Below are 21,877 nucleotides of genomic sequence, written 5' to 3'. Positions count from 1 at the left end.
TTTCTTAAACAACTTTAGAATCAATTTTTAAAAAAACATAAGAATGATATTTGTTGCAGAAAAGAGTTTTTAATGAATTCCTTCAATCCTTAGTACTGGTGACCGGACAGATTTTTTTATATCAAAATAGTAGCTTATAAGTAGCCATAGATTTGTCACAAAAGTTTTTCAAAAATATGCGAATGATGTTAATTGGGAAGTCATATTTTCAAAGTGTTTGGCACCTGGGAAACTGTAGGTCAGGCTGACTTGTTAAAAAGATGTACAAATATGCACAAGGTCTTTGATGAAGACTTGATAAGGTTGTTAAACAGGAACAAGTTGCCCAATATACACATTTAAAAAAGGAAAAAAGAAAACATTTGGTGCAATGTGCTCTCAACAAGTACAAATTACACATCTGTGGTTTCAGTCAAGCAGCACATGAATGTTGAAATAAGCTAATTGTGTACAGAAAAAGGAACAACAGAATACATTAATCACTTAAAAGCATTACAATATTTGTGCTCTTGCTTCCCATTGATCTGGTTGGAGAGCTTAATTAGACTCTGGAAGAGTCTGGGATATAGCTTTGTGTAAAACAGTTTTTTAGTTTTTCCAGAAATGTCCCAAAACCTGAAGCTGTCACCGAATGTGAGTTGCAGACAGCGCCTCGGTGTATCTGTGACAGGGCTGTGGTCAGTGTCGGGCAGATTTACAGATTTTGTCGTAAACCTCCGGGAAGGCCTCCTTACAGCCTAGTTCCTCTCTCAGTCTGTGATACAGCTGACCATCAAACATCTCCCAGAACTCCTCTCGATCCATGTACACGTCTGCATACAGCATCTGGAACCTGCAGATTACATATATACAGTAGATGTGTCACTGTATTGGTACATTGAAATGCGCAAAGCAGTGGAAATGTAAATGTCATTAGTTGTTTCAGTGGGTATGATAACATCAATATAATCGCAGAGACACCTTAGATGCAGTTGCTAAATGCTGTGTCTTATTCGATACTTACCCATGCACATCTCTGACAAACTTCTCCAGCTGACGCGTTGATGCTTTAGCTTCAAAGTGTTTGACTTTGGGCTCTCCATAGGCCCCAATATCCACATACAGCTCCTCCTCTTGACCTTTGGGGTGGACCATCCCTCTGCCTGGTCGCAAAAGGAATGGACACAGCCACAGAGGGTAAACCTGAAATAACACAAGACATGCAGGAGTTCAAGCAGGGGGACGTACTATAAACAGTGAGTATTTTAGTGGCTTCTTTCACATCAGAGTCTTACGTCGATGTCCTGGTGGAAGTGTGTGATGGCAGCCTGCAGATGCTTCATAGGTATCAGCATGTCCTGGACCACGTGGTGCTGCTCATAAAGCCGTCTGATGGTCTCTCCCTGGGTGAGCTTCAGCAGTGAGATCTTAGGAGGGACCATCCATCCAAAAAGCCAGCGAAACACTGGGTTGTTGCCAAAGGGAATAATATCCTGGAGATAAACACAAATATGCACAGAGACACACACAAACATGTTAAAAGATGATGCATTGTGCCGTAACTACTAAAACAATTGATCAATTAGCGGAACATTTAATTAAGCAAAAAAGCCAAACATTTGCTGATTGCAGCTTTTCAAATGTGAGGATTTGCTGTTTTCTCTGTTTTATAAAATTTATATTTGATAAAAATAAAATACTTTTGTGATTTGGACATCAAACAGTACTTTTGAAGATGTCATGTTGGCCTCTTTGGAGACCTGTTAGCTGAGACAGCATTACATTTATGTAGAGAAGTTACATTGTAGTTTAAATTCTATTAACAACTCAATACTGAACTGTGAAAATAAATAATTATAAATAATAATATAATAAATAATTGTAAACTTAGAATTTAAATTGGGGCGGCCGTGGCTCAGGAGATAGAGCAGTTTGGCTGTTAATTGGAAGGTCGGCAGTTCAATCCCAGCTCCCCCAAGCTGCATGTCAAAGTGTCCTTGGGCAAGATACTGAACCCCGTGTTCAGTGTGTGTGAATGTTAGTTTCTGTTTGAGCACTTAGGCTCAGTGTGTGAATGGTAAATGTGGATGTAGTGTAAAAGTGCTTTGAGTGGTCGAAAAGACTAGAAAGGCGCTATACAAGTACGGAGCCTTTACAAATACCATCCATCCATCGTCAACCGCTTATCCTGCGTACAGGGGGGCTGGAGCCATTCCCAGCTGACTTTGGGCGAAAGGCGGTGTACACCCTGGACAGGTCGCAACCAAATTTAAATCATATAATTAAAATATTTTAATTATACTATAACTCTATCGGAATGTCTGTGGTTTCAATTTCTCTCCTTAAAATTTTCAAGTGGTGCTAAAAATATACAAATAAAATTCAAAAAGAAAACTGATAGTGTGGGGGGCTTCTAGCTATAATGACATAGGTATTTAAATGCCAGCATTATTATTATTATTATTAGAACTGTCTATGTCTAGCACCTAATCACCATAGCAAACTCCTTGTACATGTAAAATACTACTTTGAAATAAACCTGTTTCTGATTCTGGATATTAGTTTCTGATTAACATTTTTCTTTGTGTAACTCACCTCAACCTCTGCTTTGTCACCACTACACTTTAAATCTAGGAGTGAGCAATGTTAATATTTTCAAATCATTAGGTTGACTTTAAAAAGAAAAGAAAATTTAAATCAATTAAATGGATTTTATTTCAGCTTTCCTTTGAGATATTATTTTAAAAAAGAGATCAAACAGTCAGAATGATGAGGAGGTTCCAAAGAAGATTTCAATAATGCTGAGGAGGACCTTGCTTTATATGAAATTAAATGGGAGATTTAGCCCCCCTCTGCACCTAAATACTTTTCATACAGTCCCTTAAAATCTAATATTACAATCACATGGATTATAAGCACATTGTTGTTGATTTGCAGTGGATTTTTATAATATGATGTTGAATTTTCAGATGACGATAGAATTGATGACACAGATCCAATGTGGTTGCACTCCTCTTATATTTCACCAGAGGGCAGCCACAACCCAACAACTAGCACCAAAGCGCTCTCCCTAACATCACTGTGCCAACACATTAATGATGACTATCACAAATTGGGTTCTGCCCTTTTTCTGTCTGACTTCCCTCTGCACTGTCTACAAAACAAAACCCTTTCAAAAACCGAACACCCAAAAGCCCAGAGCTACCTTCTGTAGATATCTGTCAAACCAATACTATGAATAATTAATCACACCATTTACTGTTATAGAAAACAAAGGATGCCAAGCCCTTCTCACTAATGGCTAATGGTGTGTGTGTAGATGTGAGTCCAAAATGTGTGTGTGTGAGAGCTTTAGAGTGTAATAAAAAGAAGTGAGCAAGGAGCTGATACGGCGATGACAAGCTAAAATCTGGCAGATATATGCAGTCCCTTAATGTAATCTCTGCATGTGTGAGTGGTTTGCGATTACCTGAAGCTCCCAGAAGATGCTGCGTGTGTGTCTATGGTAGTACTGTCTCAGAGGGATGTATTCAACTCCACTGCAGTCGCCTTTCAGGTAGCCCTCCACATGTTTAAAGAACCAGGGTTTAAAGTGCAGGCCGATTCTATTAATCTGGTGTAAAAGAGGAAAAAGGGAGTTTAAATGTGATCAAACACGTGAAAACCAGTCTAAAACACGCTCACAAACACCTTACCTTATCAGGCTCTGCGTGGTCAGTCATGGTTCCCGTCATGATGACAGCGGTGTCCAGAGTGTACTGGATGCCCTCAACAAATGTGTTCTGCTTGTTCTCCGATGCTTCAGTGAAGCGTTTACAGATGTTCTCCAGTCCTCTTACCGGCTCATAGTGCAGCTTCACCCAGGGTTTAGTGGGGACTATTTTAATCTCAGCTGCAACCAGGAACCCCAGAGTTCCACATGACCACGGGACGGCATGGAACAGGTCCGAGTTTTCCTCCTATGATACAGAAAATACTCATTGTCCATTTGAAATCAGGTTTGAGTGATGAAATTAAGGGGAGTTGCATTTTTTTCAAAACTGTATACATATTATTAAGGGTTGTTTAAAAAAAGTCAGACATAAGGTTCATTCCTCCTTCCCACCACAGTTATTTTCTAATCCCACTACGAGCACGTTCACATGACAGAGCAGGAGTTCTTAATTACAAGCAGCAGCAGCAGATCCATGAGTGGAGTACTATAATAACAATTTGAGATGAAATGGTGATACCCCTGGGAGAAAAAAGGTTACTGTAGCTGAAAAAAAAGATAGATACTCAGTGAGGTGAAATAAAAACAGTGTAATCACACACCTATACTACAAGATAGGAAGAGTACAGTAGGAATAATATCCACATATTGAAAATAAGGCTTTAAATACGATTTTTAGGCGTCTAGAGCGATATGGAAAATTAAATTGTTTTCTTTTTTGGATCAATAAACCGACAATTACGAATAAAAACAGTTAAAAGTGATGCAAGACAGTTTCTGCTGCCAAGGCAGAGAGGTAGGCTACAGTGCAGATGTCTGTGGTGATGGTGATGTTACCATAGTGATCCCTGATTAAACGTAAGCCAACCTGTTGATGGTCAAGCCCAAAGGTAACACACTAATCTCACTTCCTGATACAGGCCCCTGGACTCAGACATATAGTATCTCACAACAGTGAGTACACCTCTCACATTTTTTTAAATGTTTGATTATATCTTTTCATGTGACAACACTAAAGCAATGACACTTTGCTACAATGTAAAGTAGTTGTCAGCGGTTTAGACATTAATGGCTGTGTGATGTGTTATTTTGAGGGGAAAGCAAATTTACACTGTTATACAAGCTGTACACTCACTACTTGTGAGACACTGTGGATCACACACACTCACCTCCGTGCAGCGTACTAAGCTGCCATCAGCAAGAACCAGTTCAAATGCGACACAGATGTGCTGAAACAGGCCGTAAATATGAGAGGATGACTCGATGCCTGTTCCCATCACCAAACCACCTGACAGAGGAGAGAGAGTAAAATATTTATTCTTAGTAATTCAATATCTTCCCAGGTGAGACCAACAGCAAACACACAAGCAGAAAACATGCGTTTGCCTGCTGGGAGTGAGTATGTATGTGCCTCTGTGGACATCAGGATAAATGAATGTACCACAGCCAGATGGGAAAACATTAGATTGTTGATGTGCAGTTTATGACATCAGGAAATCCATTATGAAACCCGATCCAGGGGTGCTTCCAACACTGCAGCCATTTCCTCCCAGTTTCATCTTTTGAGCTACAACATCAATCTTCTAACACAATTAGAGAAGTCGCTGAGGCTCTAAACAGGATACAGTGACTTATGGAGGAAATGCAGGATCTACATCACTACAGTGATGTTGTGGAAATCACCAGTACAGTGTTCCATTTCTAGGAACAAGAGAGCCACACATGACTCCATTATATGAAAATTCCCCAGAAAATAATCCACAGTAATATGGACAACATACCCACAGTGAGGTCATCAAGCTCGGGCAGCACTGGCAGTGTCCAGCCAATAGAGTTGAGGAGAGCGGTCACTTGACCCATGTTGGCCAGCGGCTCAACTCTCAAAACCTAAAAAACAAAGATTAAAAAAAGATTACTATGCGTAAAGATTCGCCATCACACTGAATACAAAATCGAACCAGATGCAAATGAGTTAAAGTGAAAATGTATTAATCCAATGTTTATCTGTATCATCTTAGAACATGGCAAAATTTTTAAATGTCCGTTGTGCCCAGAAACACAGGCAGTCAGTTGATCACACACACAGATTAGACAAATTTATTTATTGAAAAAAACTAGTAAATGGCTAAATTAATGCAAGTGTCCCTTCAAACAAACCAGATTTGAAAATTTGCTGGTTATTGGCTTGTTTTGATCTTCCAACTCCTGTTCCCAGGGTTCTAAACCCCTAACCTGTCATGTTCCCACATAAATCTGGAGAACATAGGAATTACCCCAGTATAATGTTTACTATGTTCACCATCATAGTTTAGCAAGTTAGCATGCTAACATTTGCTAATTACTACTAAACACAAAGTACAATTTGAGGAGAAAAAAGTAAAACTTTGACCTGTTACATGAAAAGTCAAGGGATCACCAAAGTAAGTAGGATATTTCAGTCTGGATCATAGACTGTATAAAGAAATGGATGTAGCCCTCTGTGACGTGACCGATTGGTTTGTGGATTTCCATTTTAAGTCTCAAGTTTGGCATTTTGGCCACCGCCATCTTGGTTTGTTGTAACCAGACGTGAGCATAAATGGACCAGTGGGTGGAGCTAATTTTGGCTAGTGTAAAACAGGCTTAAAACAAAATTAAATTAATGGAAAAAATGAACAGCGGACTTAGAGTGTCTTTTAGTACTAAACGCTGAACAAGACATTTTAGGCGACCAAAATGTTACAATTAACTTTAATGAACCGAAAACACATTGTGAAATGGTCAATGTTCTTAGACAAGTTCATTTCTTGTTAAATGTACACACAGTGGATACGATTAGTCTCTATCCTGATTGGCAGGTCTATTTTACTCTAAATGGGACCACAATTTACAAAATGAACATCATGCTGTATTGGAGACTTGAAACTAGCGATGAGATCATAAAATCATTAGGAAAGTGTTTCCTGAGGTAATAAATAAAGTGAGAAGTAGGGTCATTTTGTCATTGCGTCCCATGCAATCAGACTTCTTTTTGCAACAAGTGGAGGCACCCCCTGCTGGCCTTTACACACACTGCAGGTTTAAGGCACATCTGCATTAGCTTCCCTTTTCAGACCCGGAGGTTCCCGCTTGGTCTGGACCAAAGTGGTTGACCAATAGACCAACCAACCGACATTGCCACCCTGAGAGCCATGACGCAAGCATGTCTAAAAATAAACACTGAATCATTTAAATGTATAGCCTGTGAAAGGCTCATTTTATTTGAATAGATGTATTTCACCAGCATAGGTGTAAACATTAACAATGGCGGTGTTAGGTTTAACACTCCAGGACCATGGTGCTGAAATGGCTTTCTGGGACACCTAATTGAACTGAGTCACCAGTTACACCTGTGTTTTTTTCCCCTGCTGTTTGAAATTTCTGATTAATATATCTGTTTGTGAAAAGGTCTGTGAGTAAAGCTGATTGGAGCTGAATGGTTAAGAAAATGGAAACACAACTGAGTCACAATAAAATGTGCAAAACATCTGGGAACGTAACTTGTGTCTGTTGAATCCTCCTACCTGCCTCTTTGTGTCCACCTCCAGAATGTCCATCATATTGATCATGATGTTCTTGTGGGTTTTCTTGTATTTCCCCACTCTGAGAGACACAGTGAGCCAGCCGGGTCGACCGGTACACATGTAGGTCTTACTGCCATCCTTCCTCCACTCACGTACCTGAAATGTGTCAGAACACATGATACAGAGAAGAAAAGGTTATTACAATTAACAATGTTGCAGCTGTAATCCATGAGTTCTATGATGTGTGGACCACACATCTAATTTTTTGTAATATATTGTTACTGAGACAACTATGGGGTTCTATATTAGTGGTGAATAAAGAAAATGTGTGTTTTTGATAATTACGTGACAAAATGTTACCAACTGTGTGCATACAGTGTATAAAACCTCCTCCAGTTGCATAAAAAGCAGGTAAATAAGTGCATAAAACAAGTAATAATTGATTAACGTGTGATTGATAAGTGATAAAGCAACAGCACCAATGTTTGAATTCTTCTGTCACAATGTACCTCTTACAAAGTTGCTTTGACTCCATATATTTTACATAATTGAAAAAAAAAACATCACTCTCCTATTTATTATTATTTATTAGTTTTTCCTCTACCCATAATTCCTTGCAAAACACATGTAATGTAGGTAACTCCTCATATAGGTTCCATAAAGACTTTTGACCATGCCAATGATACATTAAACTTCAAATAATTACAGTGATAACTCTACATAATAACAGTCAGGATGTATAAGACTGATTGTGCAGCTCATTGGAATATTGTTGTCTCCCATTTATTCTGTGTTAGAGCTGTACCATAGCCTTTGTATGGCTGATTACACATTACCCTATGATTATCTTAAGCACACCAAATGAGAATAAGCATCAATCACCCACACACATACGCACATACACACACGCACACACACACACACACACACACACACACACACCTGTGCACGTTGTCAAATGGTGGTGGCTCACCTGTCGCTGGATGTCTCGCACGCGCTGGTCGTGCAGTTTGGGGGCAGAGCACATCTTGAAAATGAGCCATGCCCGCACATAATAATACACATCGAAAATAACGGAGAGGGGTAGCAGGAACAAACACACAAAAATCCACCTCTGGTGAACGATTACGTAATCTAGACCTTTAACTTTGATCCACAGCAGGAACATGATGACCAGGCCAGCTAAGTACAGCAGCGGATCCATGGTTTCCAGACAGTCTGCTACACTTTTTTAATTGAACCTCCACTGGACCGCAGGGGTACTCATGTGGTTAAACTACTCTGTGGTGATTAACCCAACCTCAAACACTGACTCCTGATCACCTCTTCACTGCGATAGGTGAGCGTAGCTAGGTGGTCGGTCGGCCACTCCCCTGCTCTACACGGATTGGTTTAACATACCAATGGGGCGGGATCTCACGCCAAAGCTTCAAGTTTATTGGTCAAACAGCTGACTGTAGGGACTTCTAGTGCAATAGCCCCTCTTAAGTTTAACCAATCACGAAGCAGAGAGGCTGTCACACCATGCTCCCTGTCCTCATGGCTTTGTTGCAACACTAGACCCATATCGGTCATAGAGAAAGTCTGAGGAGTAGGTACATTACAGACCTTATATCTTAATACTAATAAGTCTTCCTCTAAACTTATGATTGCAGTTTTCTTGCATAAGGGGCTACAAACGTATTAAATCACCAAACGTTAACATTTGATAAAGTATAGCCTATAATATATAATATCATCTTCAACACCCACTCCCATGATCATTTTGAGGGTTATATACATTTATCATAATCAGCTCTTTTTTTGTCCTTATTGTTAATAATTCCTATATTAATAGCTGGAGCTGGGGCTGTAGCCAGCTTTTATGGTTTGGACTTTATTAGTATTTATTTTATTTGTTAAGTTAGCTGTTTGTAAATTCAATTTTATTTTTAGCCATACTGACTGTCAGTCCATCACTTTTGACCAGATGGAAATATCTCAACAAATAGACTATTGGATAGATTGCTATGAATTTGTGTTTCACGTTCCCCTCAGGATAAACTGTAATAATTCTAGTGATCCTCTGAATTCATTTAGTGTCAAAATTTCAGTTTATGTAATACTTTGGTTAATAACCAAATACCTACCAAACTAATGACTTTCCAATGCCTCAGCTGTACTTTGTGTTCAGTGCTAATTAGCAAATGCACTTAAGCAAACTTATCATACCTAAACATCAGCAAGTTAATATTGTCGCTGTGAGCATGTTAACATGCTAACATTAGCATATAGCTTAAAGGATCATTTCAGTTTTTCAACAAAACTTACTTATTTTTGCATTTTTGGTGTTTGAGTTGGAGAGGAGTTTGTTGTGTTGGAAAGCCTTGCTAGCTAGTCTTGCTTTTTCCTCTATATGTACACAACAAACTCCTCTCATTCGTTTCCACCTGTTTGAAATAGTTGCAAGCATGTCTATAGACTCTTAATCATGTTTATTTAATGTTTTTATTTTGTTTATTTTAATATGTGTTTTTAAAATATTACTGTCTTATATTAATTTATATATTCTGTCAAAAAATATGTATTATTTGGTCTAAAAAATATCACATTTTTAACACATCAAAAGCTCCAACAGTGTCTTAATGGCAAGTCTAGAAAATATTTACCCCGTTTATACATTATATTGTTCATTCATCAGCCAATTTGGTCAGCAATAAAAATAAATAGTATTAACAGTTCAGTGTGTAAGATTTAGTGGAATCTAGTGGTGAGGGTTACAAATTGCAACCAGCAGTTCACAGTGCATTCATGTGCTCCTCAGATGGTCCCATTTGCTGAGATGTGAAGTTCTTCCAACTTGATGGATTAGCATTATCAGAGCATAGTAACAACATGCAGACATCCAGTTCACTCTACATGAACAGCAAACTGACGTTATAACCACAAGAAGACCCATACTGTAGATAGAAATGGCTCATTCTAAGGTATTAAAACATAATGATTCATTATGTAAGGTCCTTATACACCACTGAAAACATAATTATTTATATTACATTGCATTACTGTCAATAGATCCTCCTAAATATTACACACTGGACCTTTAAGTAACATTGCAGGGATACTGTTTTTAGTGATTGTTGAAGATTGGGTCTCCTATAAATCACTCAAATTTATTAAGGTTAGGTTGTGATTGGGGTTGTTTCATAACTGTCACTGGCCTGCAAATAAACTCACTTGCCAAACATTAAACTCTTTATTTGAATTTTTATAACCTAACACAATGAGTTTACAAAAGCATCTTATTTTGTTAAAGAATGTATGCCAAAATTCCACTCCATTTATGTTTTGAGAAATTGCTCTCTCTCTCTCTCACACACACACACACCCACACACACACACACACACACACACACACAGGGCTAAAGTGGTACCCTTCAGACACATTAGACAGAGGGAGGGTGGGGCACCAGTAAAGATTTCTTAATGGGCTCAGCCGTCCTCTCGTCCATCTGCCTTGATGACAAACACAGCTAGTACACATTAGCCTGATGCGCATCGAAGCCTTCATTGTTCTATTTTTATTTATTTTCCAACAAACCATTAATTTGAACACTTTTCCACAGGAGCTGGATATCTACAAAGTGAGGACTAACACTTGGACTTTATGATCAGCAGTTTTGGGAGATGAAAATTATGGGAGCAAATAAGTAAGACTCAATTAGCTTTTCCTTATTAAAACAGGAATTCTGTAAGTGGAGAATTTATTTGGATGCCTGGTTAGTGTCAGTGCACATGGGGAGCGCACTCCGTGGGACTGTTTGTACATGAGTGACACTATCCAGCCAGTCACAGCTTACACAGTAACCTCAGGCACAGTTACGGTCCTGGAGGAGGATGCCTTCCCTGCACCACGGAGCAATCTTCATCGGAGCCTTCCTCATTGTGACTGGGGGCTCCACAGCCTTCCTGTCCTCATACCAGAGCCGCCTGCAGGCTTTCTCCCTCTGCTGCGTGGTGCTGGGGGTGGTCATGCTCATCCTGGGGCTATTCTGGGCTATGAACAGCAAAAGTGCCGCAAACTACAACCAACGGGAGTTCGACCCAGAGTGTCCACATTATCCATACGACTACCCCAACTTTGGCAGTCATGCCATTTTCACACCTCCAGGGAACCGCTTCCCAGAATCTCAGTCAGTGTTTCTGCCCAGGTGGGTGAAGAAAAAATTACTACATTTATTGCTGTTTAGTACAATTCAATCTGGATACATGGGTTTTCTGTACTAACAATAATTAGGATCCCATAGTTAACCCAAAGAATAGACTTTATGTATGACCATTTATTTGCCATGTTGTCCAGTTCATTCTTCCTGCTCTATATTTGATGACATCATAGGTTCAGTTAGCAGCTTTCAGGGTCCTTTAGAGATAGACCTGTTCATGATTGTACCAGAGACCTGCACACAAATCCCAACAACAAAGAAATGTCCACTTTGATGTTATTTCTCATTTATTTTATACCTAATATATATTTAAACCTTCAAACTTGAGGAAAACAATTCCATTTTGCCTTCCACAGTCCTCGATTGATAGTATCCCATACACGTTGCCCACAGGCACGGTTATCTAAATATAACCACTACAAAATAGGAAGTTATAGAAATAGATCAACATTTTTAAAAATACCCTTTGTTTGCTTTCTTGACAAAGTTAGATGAGAAAATTTACACCACTCTGATGTCTGTCCGCTAAATATCAAGCTACTGCCAGCATCCAGTTAGCTTAGCTTAGTATAAAGATTGGAAACAGAGGGAAGACCTAACCAGGCTCAAAAAGCTTCAAAATGGTAATCCCATCCCCACAGGTGTGTATGTAGCTATCAGAAAACCTCATAAGAGAGTAAACTGAAATTTTTACATTTCGGTTTTTGCACAGATTAAACAAATGAGATATAACATGTTCAGTGAGATTTAGTGGTGCTGGTACATTTTGTTACTTTTTGACATAGATGGCCTAGCTGTTTCCCCCTGTTTCCAGTCTTTATGCTAAGCTAAGCTAATGGGCTGCTGACTGTAGCTTCATATTTAGCACACAGAGTGGTATCATATTTCCCAAATAGTGAACTATTCCTTCAGGAATAGCATTTGGGAGCTAATGTTGCCACAATTCAAAGTCTCCTCAGGTTTATTTGGAAAGAAACCCTGTGTGTACATGGCTCATGGTCACAGACTACAGCTGTAATTTAAAAGCATTTTATCATCGAGCACACCCAAGATGTCCAATATACCTTTGTGAAACCCAGTTCCTGGATTTGGCAGGAAACACAACTACTGACAGGAGTCAGAGAGAGAATGGCTCATTGCCACAGACGCTTAATTTAGCCAATATATCTCTAATCTTAAAGAAAAATAAACTCTGTGACTGCTGCTCATCTTATAGACCAATAAGCCTGATTGGAGTGGATTGTAAGATACTCTCTGCGGCCAAGGCCTTTGATCAAGTGGAATTTTATTTTATTTTTAATATTCTTGAGAAATTTGGGCTAGGGAAAGTACTATATAGTTCCCCTATGGCTAGGGTATTGGTCAACAGCTGCACATCAGAGACTTTTCACCTGGGTAGGGGCACAAGAAAGGGATGCCACTATCCACTCTGCTGTGTGCACTAGCCCTCGAGCACTTAGCAGAAGCTATCCAATCTCATGATGGAATCTTTGGAGTCACCCTTGGTGACGTCGTACATAAGCTGACACTCTACGCGGATGACATTATTATCTTTCTAACACAACCTGAGGCCTCAAATAAAAATTAATTATGATAAATCTTTGGCATTCCCATTAGGTAACTTTGGGAACAAGAATGTATTGGTAAACTTCCTTTAAGTGGACTGAGACTAGTTTCACCTATCTAGGCATGAAGATTTCAGCTGATATAAATAGCCTCCACAAGCTACATTTGCCCCAATCATCGCCAAACTAAAGAGTGACAACTACTGACAGAACAATGTCCACATCTGGTTTCTAGTATCTGATCTCTACAACCATTGACTATACTGTACATAACAGGTTCTGTTTGGTCTGGTCTCATGAACTGTTTCCATGTGATCTTTTTTCACATGGGTTCTTACTGTCACTGTTTTTCTCGAGTGTAGGACAATGGAACGCCACAGGCACCGTGCTCGTGGTGAGGAATTCGACTACCCTCCCATGGACCATGGTGGTTTTAGTCCATCCCCTCACCCTCCTCCGTGGCTGGAACCCCCGCCTCCCTATGAGGTCGCCATCAAGACCACATGCAGCTCTACACATCTGCGGCGTGCATACTCAGACACACACCTGGCAACAGAGCCCCTGTTTGGACAGTCGAGAGAGATCAGCTTTGAGGTGTGAGGTTGGACAGTGTGGATGCCCCCCTGTACAACAAACCAAAAGATAAATAGGCACGAGACTGGGGCTTTTACTCCGACTCTGCAACAGCAACAAACTCTTGAAGCATGCTTCTTCCTGACCAGTGTGTCCTAGCATGTTTCCCCTCAGTTCTCTGTAATTACGATGAAGGTGTCAACGCATATCAAATTTAAGGTGAAATTAAAGGTAGATCACACTGAATTCAGCCTTATCAGACCAAAATAAAGCACCAAGACACATTATATATAAAGAGTATATATCTTTATATATCTTTATAAAGAGTGTGTTTTGATGATCATCATACGTGTTGTAAACTGTCTTGAAGAGATCAACTTGATTTATATAATGCCAATTCATAACAAAAGTTATCTCAGTACACCAATCTTAAAGATCAGGTCTAGACCATATTCTTATTTATTTAGAGACCCAATTCCCACCATAAGCAGGCACTTGGCGATAGTGGCAAGGAAAAACTCCCTTTTAAGAGGCAGAAACCTTGATAGAAATACAATAACACTCTTCCATCATCCACAAGTACTCATTTGGGTTGAGATTAGGCTGGTATTCTAGACAGGAGGTAAAAGAAATAGTTTGACATTTTGGAAAGTTCACTTATTTTCTTTCTTGCTTAGGTAGATGAGAAGATGGATACCACTCTCATGTTTGTTCTTGTGCTACATCCAGGAGATGGTTAGCTTAGCTTAGTATAAGAAATGGAAACAGGGGAAATAGCTAGCCATTGTCCATGTTGTGTTTCATTTGTTTATAGTTTTTCTGGTTTGCTAAACACATTTTTTGAAATGATGCCTCTTTCTCTTGAAACTCAAATCCATAACTTCTCATCAATTCCCCAAACATCCTATTTTCAGATCAAAATGAAGCTTTCAAAACTCAAACCATTCAATCTGCTGAAAAACCAAACTTTGCCCTCAAACATGAAACACAAGTCCTCAAAAACACACACTACAACATAGTCTTACACACTGGTGAGATAAATCCAAAACTATACCACAAAAACTGGTTATAAGTAATGTTGCTTGTGGTTCTCCCCCTTTTCACATGATGAACACAACAAAGGAAACAACAAAAGTATACATTTGGCACATTTTTTATTCCTTAGTGTACTATACAGTACAAAACACCAATCAACAAATTATTCCGCCTAAGGATCCTGTCTTTGGTCTGTCCCTCATCCTCCACCTCCTCCTCCTCCCTACTCTTCCTCCTCTCCCTACTGCTCCTCCAACTCCTGTTCCTCTTCCTCCTCTCTGGTGTCCTCTTCCTCTTCCTTCACATCTCTCTACATCCATTGTTCCAAACTGAGTGAACCGACTCTGGTCCTTTTATCTATCTATTGACAGTTCTGATTGGAGTGTTATCAATTATTACTCTTTGTGTTTCCAGCTGGGTAGCTGTGTGCTAACTGAGCTCAAGCTGTGCTTTGAGGCAATGAGAAATGAAGAGATCTTTGTGTAGAGTTTAGGGAAATGGATGTGCTTTTTGAAAGTAATGGTTTTGAAATTTTAGTTCAAAAGCCTGGTTATAGTTTTTAAGAAATTGTGTAAAAACAACAACAACTTGTGGTTTTACAGGGCACTGTTAGAAGATAGGATATATTTCTTTACAAGCACTCAATTAGCTTATGCCCCTTGGTAGGAGACACATTTGTTAATAGATGCTGATTTTACACTGATACTGATCTAAACCTGAGCTTTAAATCAAGTGGGCGGTCCTAACCATGGTAATGTCAGACTTTCACATATAGCAAGTTAGTTCAGGGCAAAGATTACCAGAAGCATGCAGGAAATCCACAATTTCCTTTAATTTCAGCTCAACAAATCAGTAACTGTATAATCGTCCTTTCTGGGGTTCCCCTGGTGATGGCAGAGGACAGTTTTCTTTGTAGTCTCGTCTATCAAACAATGCAGTGATCCTTTGCTCTCTGGGAATGTCAGAAACGTCATCCAGAGGATTAACATTAACTGACTTTAGGAAACTAGCGCCCAGGCCTGTAAACATCCTTTAGAAAGCAAGGGGAACAATGACTAATCTGAACATATGAGTTTTTCCAGTGCTCGCTAGACCACTGCAGCTCACTGGCAACACTGCCTGAGCTGTAAATATCACAACCTGACCTATTGTAACCATAGACTCCCTCTAGTTTGAAGGATCACATTAGATCTTGATCATCTGCCCATGCATTAGACTGTGTTTCATTTATTTTTCAGTTACACTATATGAAGTTCATCACAAATTAATATAACAAAGGATAGTGTGTTAATGTCAGCTCTCACACTAGTGTCTAAGTCCAACAGCTTTCATGACCTCTAAAATAAGATGCTGCACTGAATTGAGGTCCACAAATACACTGTTTTGATCTTTGACTGCAGATGATGGAATTAAAGGGGTTATATGTAGTTTATCAATGAAATCACTTATCAATAAATGACTTTTTTACTGCCTATTTGTCAATGGGCTGTAACCACACAAAGAAATGAACCACATGCCTGTTTCCTCTGTTGCTTGGAACAGCCACCATTCTGCTTCTTATGCGAAGGTATTGGGTCGAGTTCTCTGCATGCGCGCTCCCGTGCCTCTTACCTGCTTGGAGTCCACTAACACCAAAAAACGCTCCCAGCACGACACAGACTCCAACACAAACTCCACATAAGGATTAAAAACAACAACAAAGTTAAATGTGCTGAAGCCCTTCAGGCCGAACGAGAATCAAATTGATGTTGGGTTGAGTCAACATCAGAAAGGCTTGAGTCAGGGGGAGACCAACGCTTTGCTTTGGAACTACAAAATCGACACAGAGTTGGCTTTCATCCTATTCGACAGGTAAACTAACATTACTGCAAAGCATGTGAAATATATTGTGATGTTGTGCTTTTGTAGGCTCAAGTTGGACAACATTAGCTCGCCAGCTAACGCCGAGCAGTTGCAACGTTACCTGGTCCAAAATCCTAGTTATGTGGCTTTCCACATTACTAGACCTTCACCAGCTAACATGATCAATATTACTATCAATCTATCAATGTAACTGTTATAAAGTATGGCTACAATCTTATTTATAATTCAGTGTAGCTCACTAACCGTTTTTGTTATCATCCAATACATTTAGTTGTGCTGACATTGCTGAGCCTCTGGAGAAAGATAAACAAATAATCTTAGTTAGTGAAAAGCAGGCAGGTGAGCTAACGCCTCAGCTAAATGCTGTCAATGTAATGTTATCATGTAAGAGCATGGATTAGTTCAGCCTCAAACTGAGAAAAATATTACTGTAATGTTGCAGTGAATGTTTACCTGAGTTTCCAGCATGTTGTGTGAAGCTGTCTATGTGTCCGGATTTTGCTCATGAGCATGCGTAAAATCGCACACCTGGTTGCAATCTAAAAACCGCACCACTAGTGGCCATTGAAAACTAAATATGGTCCCGTTAAACTGCTCTGATAGACACACACACAAACACAAACAAACACTACTGCATCAGGAGAGCTGATATGAACCACAGGATTACACAAGATCCAGCATGTTGTCCAGGACTTTCTTTTATACCGCTGAATATTCATGCTTCTATGACTGATTTACTCTTGACATTTAAACTCAAGAGAAACCTGCACCATGTGTTTAATATGTGTGTATTCAACTTTATGTAATAAATCAGTTATTGAGGAGACAATATGAGACTCATTAAGCAGTCAGGATCATTGGAAATCTGTACCAGGTGATTTTCAAGTCTTCATCTTCAGACATACAGCGTGTGCACAACACTTCAGAATATTCTAACATGGGTAATGATGCAGCCACTGTCTCAGGTTTCAGTCAGCATCATGTAGCTTCAACTTAGGTGTGGGGACACATCTCAAATGTTGTTTCAGGTCAAGAACGAACGTTGAACTTCAGAAGATTATATTATTAGACTGTGTACAAAGATTTCCCCTCAAATTTAAAGAATCTTAACCCTCTTGTTGTTACTCTGAGAAAGGCCTTTTGACCCTCAACACCCTCCCAATTTTACATATTGTACTTCTTACACATTGTAATGTCTGATGACATGTTTCTCATGAATCAAATGAGGAGCGGTGACTATAAGTGGGTATAATGTTGTATGTCGAGGTGGGAACAGCCTTTCAGGAAAGGGTCCTATAAATTAGAGAATTTGACACCTTTAAATCATGAAAATGTCTTGTAGAAAAATATAAGCATGCATGAATCTGTAAAGAAACACCATTGATGGTTCAAAGATATATTCTTAAACTGCGATTGTCCATTTGTTAGACCAATATTGTTATCAATGATGGAGCTGAATTATGAGGTAAAATAAGGAGAGAATATCAGGTGGCTGTACAAATACAATGTATTTTTTGGACTTTATTTTTCTTATGCAAAGGCGGAGTGAAGAAAATGTGATACACATTTCAGTTTTGCAACCAACACCAACTGCTTCCTGAAGATCCACACTGAAAGAGAAACCAGAAAATGAAGACAGAGATTCATAAAATATATTCAGATTATTGTTTTCACCTAATAATTTTAAGGAAAAACATTTTTTACCCTGTGTTTTTATGCCCATTTGGCACATTGTTGCCCAGAGGAGGTGGGGGTGGTCACTTATTTGGGTGAATTATCAGAAGATACCCATCAAAGAGTTGTAGTAGCAGTGCAGGATTAAGGGGACATTTGTGGGGAAATGTACGAGTTTAAGAAGTTGCAGAGCAGCTGGGGGCTTCAGGATAAAGGTCAAATAAATCCATATTTCCAACATTTGAAGTATCTACTGTCAGAAATCAAGAGATCAGCAGCCAAATGACGGCTCATGACAAGTGAGCAGCGCGGCTCTGCTGCTGCTGCGGTCAGATGAAAACCGAACAGTACCCGGTTAACTCCTATCCTACATTTTTCGGTGCCGTCACTCCAAAAACCCCGGATATGTTTCTTCTGCGGGGAGAAAAGTCGAAGCAGCAGAGGAGCACATCATGAGAGGCGCGGCGGGGTCGCACGATATACGGACCAGAGAGGAGACACTGTTTTTTCCCAGAGTTTCTCAGGGCTCGGGAGGGAGGGCACGACATACAGGCATCATGAGCGGAGTGAAAGTTGATGAAGAGGAGAGAAGAGATGGTTAAGCTTTCATCCCATGCATCTGCTCAACAGCTCCACACCGCGACTTACTATCAGGTAGAGAGAGGACACCCCCACCCCACTGCTGGTCTGCTGGTCAGTGGAATCTGCTTGGCCATGAAGAATCTCCAGGGGGCAGTGCCAGGACACTTCCTCCTGCACCCCCGTACAGGCACACGCTTCAGCCCACAGCAGGCCCTGGCTATACAAAGATACACATGTGAAACATGCACAAAGCCTGTGTGACAGAAGAAGGGGGCATAGACAGTACCACAATGCTTTAGATGCAGATTCTTTATATTTTTCACAAAATGTGTGGTGGAGCAATTTTCCAACCAGGAGTCAGAACCCCTCAAAGGGGTACTGAAATACTGGATAGTTCAACATCTGTAGGCCTCTAACAAGTAGTCTATATTCAAATATGTCACATGCAATATGTGACAAAGCATTTAAGCACTCACAGGATCTCTGCTATATGTTTTATGTATATGTTGTATGTTTTTATGTCCTTGTTAATTTAGTTGCTGCCTGTGTTAGCCAGGACAACCTAGAAAAAGAGATTTCTAATCTCAATGAGTTTTTTCCTGGTTAAATAAAGGTATTATAATAGAAAAAGGCCAACAAGACTAAGAGTCTCCAGCCATGTTAGCAGCTCCTTCAGGTTGTAGGCACAGCGTACATCCACACTACTACGTTTTCATTTTACAAGGCAGACCTTTTGCTACATTTGCACCTCCTGTCCAGACATCTCTGGTGTGGTTGTTCGTCTGTAGTAGTACTTTCTTATTTCGCCAAATCTTCTGCAACTGCGTAGTAGAAAATCGGCTTCATGTTTACACCGACAGGTGCATGCCCAGTGCACGTGAATGGCCACTAGATGTGCGTTTTCAGTCATTTTAATATATGCCAGACGGAAATCAGCTAAAATGCCGGTGTGGACAGAGATTGTTTTCATTTTAAAACTCTATTTTATAACAGAAACATAGTTGTATGGATGTTGAGCTAAATGCTAATTCAGCAAGTTAACATGTTCACAATGACAATGCTAACATGCTGTTCCGCAGGTATATTTATCACCTTAGATTAGCAAATTAACAATTATACAATACAAAAACACAAGCCTAGGCTGATGAGAATGTCACTATATATTCTCATATCTATATCTATTTGGTTATGAACCAAATTTTGATCTGATGATGGTGCTAGATATAAAATTAAAGGATCACAAAATATATTAGTCTACATTTCATCCTAAGGGGGAAATGATCGTGTGTACAAAAGTTTGTGGTAATCTATCCAAAAGTTATCAAGATATTTCATGCAATGTCAACATTAAGGGGGTGCTAGAAGAAAAGTCAGGGTGATCACCAAAGTCAGTAGGTTTCATGCTCTGGGAACCGTGAAAGTCTATCAAATTTCATGGCCATCTATTCCGTAGTGTGTTGCCAGTTGAAGAATTATTGTGAGCGAGGTTCAGTTGTGAAGAAGTTTTGGAGACTGATCAAGACTTAACATAGCATGGTTTATTGAGCCCGGCCGAGAAGATACAGTGCCAGCATACAACATGTGAACACATCAATTGCCAACACCAAATCTGAAGTATAATATCTTTCGGTCGCTTTTATGTTTCTCTCTTCCCCCTAGTTCCTGTATTTTACCATATTAGGTCATCTTTAGCCGGCCTTAACCTAGAACAACAAATCTTTCTGTTTATTCTCCAATGCTACGGCAGATTGTAATCTGTAACTACCCATGAGTTGTACTCTAATCTGTGGAGCCAGTTAGTCCTTATAAACATTCTTGTGAGATTCAACCCTGCCAGATTTCCAGAGAGCACCGATATCGGCTAGCCTGACGCCTGAGTTACTGTCTCTACCTTATCAGTCTAACTGTTGTCTCCCTAACAAGGACAGTTACATGTGAGAAATAACTAGAGCTGGAAGGTCAGTGAACACTTGTGGGGTCAGCTAATGACTCCAAGCTAGACCTGTCTTACCTTTTCCTGTTATATCAATTAAGCCGCCTGAGAATATTCTATACCATTGACATATTTCAGGGTTTTTTTTTTGGACATATTTCTTTCCGATCAACAGATTGTGCCATTCCTAGAACCATGCCGTTGGCATTACTAAAAAGGTTGGAAACCCCAGGCACAACAACAGACAGAAGCCCCTTTCACACTGGACAGAAACCCCGCTAACATCTGGCTTTTGTCTTCAGTGGGAAAGGGTACAATTGGCATGATCATTCCCAGGTCAAATTACTTTGCAGTAGTCCCAGGTATTTATCAGCTCCAGTTCCGATTGGCAGTGTTGGAAACATGACATCCTGGTGGGCATGCTAATTTTCAGCCCTTTTCTGTTGCAATGCAATGCAAAAGTAGCCAGAAACATTATTTATGGATTTTCACAGTCTATGGGAACAACGTGCAATGGTGATACCTTTGTGAAACCCAATTCCTGTATTTGGCAGGAAACACAACTACTGACAGAACATGACCACATCTGGTTTCTAGCATCTGATCTCTACAACCATTGACTATACTGTACATAACAGTTTGTGTTTGGTCTGGCCTCATGAACTGTTTCCATGTGATCTTTTTTCACATGGGTTCTTACTGTCACTGTTTTTCTCGAGTGTAGGACAATGGAACGCCACAGGCACCGTGCTCGTGGTGAGGAATTCCACTATCCTCCCATTGACCATGGTGGTTTTAGTCCATCCCCTCACCCTCCTCCGTGGCTGGAACCCCCGCCTCCCTATGAGGTCGCCATCAAGACCACATGCAGCTCTACACATCTGCGGCGTGCATACTCAGACACACACCTGGCAACAGAGCCCCTGTTTGGACAGTCGAGAGAGATCAGCTTTGAGGTGTGAGGTTGGACAGTGTGGATGCCCCCCTGTACAACAAACCAAAAGATAAACAGGCACGAGACTGGGGCTTTTACTCCGACTCTGCAACAGCAACAAACTCTTGAAGCATGCTTCTTCCTGGTGTTGACCAGTGTGTCCTAGCATGTTTCCCCTCAGTTCTCTGTAATTACGATGAAGGTGTCAACGCATATCAAATTTAAGGTGAAATTAAAGGTAGATCACACTGAATTCAGCCTTATCAGACCAAAATAAAGCACC

At 40.0% G+C, this 21,877-nt stretch overlaps 2 protein-coding genes across 4 annotated transcripts in view; one reads left to right on the top strand and one right to left on the bottom strand.

Moving 5' to 3' along the window:
• Positions 1-49: 49 nt before the first annotated feature.
• On the bottom strand, positions 50-8,526 carry dhcr24 (24-dehydrocholesterol reductase). The gene is made up of 9 exons (XM_046049449.1): positions 8,207-8,526; positions 7,234-7,389; positions 5,473-5,578; positions 4,861-4,979; positions 3,675-3,938; positions 3,449-3,592; positions 1,275-1,472; positions 1,004-1,182; positions 50-832 (listed from the first exon to the last, which is right to left on the bottom strand). The coding sequence occupies exons 1-9, from the start codon at positions 8,435-8,437 to the stop codon at positions 679-681; spliced, it is 1,551 nt and encodes a 516-aa protein (XP_045905405.1). The 5' UTR covers positions 8,438-8,526; the 3' UTR covers positions 50-678.
• Positions 4,616-21,877, top strand: part of si:dkeyp-51f12.2 (uncharacterized protein LOC100151460 homolog) — a 17,767-nt gene continuing 505 nt past the window's right edge. The window contains exons 1-3 of one of the 3 annotated variants that reach the window (XM_046049456.1): positions 4,616-4,645; positions 10,839-11,423; positions 13,363-13,819. In XM_046049456.1, coding sequence (XP_045905412.1) covers positions 11,110-11,423; positions 13,363-13,600 — 552 coding nt within the window. In that variant the 5' untranslated portion in view covers positions 4,616-4,645; positions 10,839-11,109 and the 3' untranslated portion in view covers positions 13,601-13,819. Of the gene's footprint in view, positions 4,646-8,326; positions 8,573-10,838; positions 11,424-13,362; positions 13,820-21,877 lie in introns of those variants that run through there. The other 2 variants (XM_046049455.1, XM_046049454.1) reach the window with 2 other exon arrangements.

This window comes from Micropterus dolomieu, linkage group LG05 (genome assembly GCF_021292245.1).
Source record: "Micropterus dolomieu isolate WLL.071019.BEF.003 ecotype Adirondacks linkage group LG05, ASM2129224v1, whole genome shotgun sequence".
Classification (NCBI taxonomy): Eukaryota; Metazoa; Chordata; class Actinopteri; order Centrarchiformes; family Centrarchidae; genus Micropterus; species Micropterus dolomieu.
This window is presented reverse-complemented; position numbering and strand designations above follow the sequence as displayed.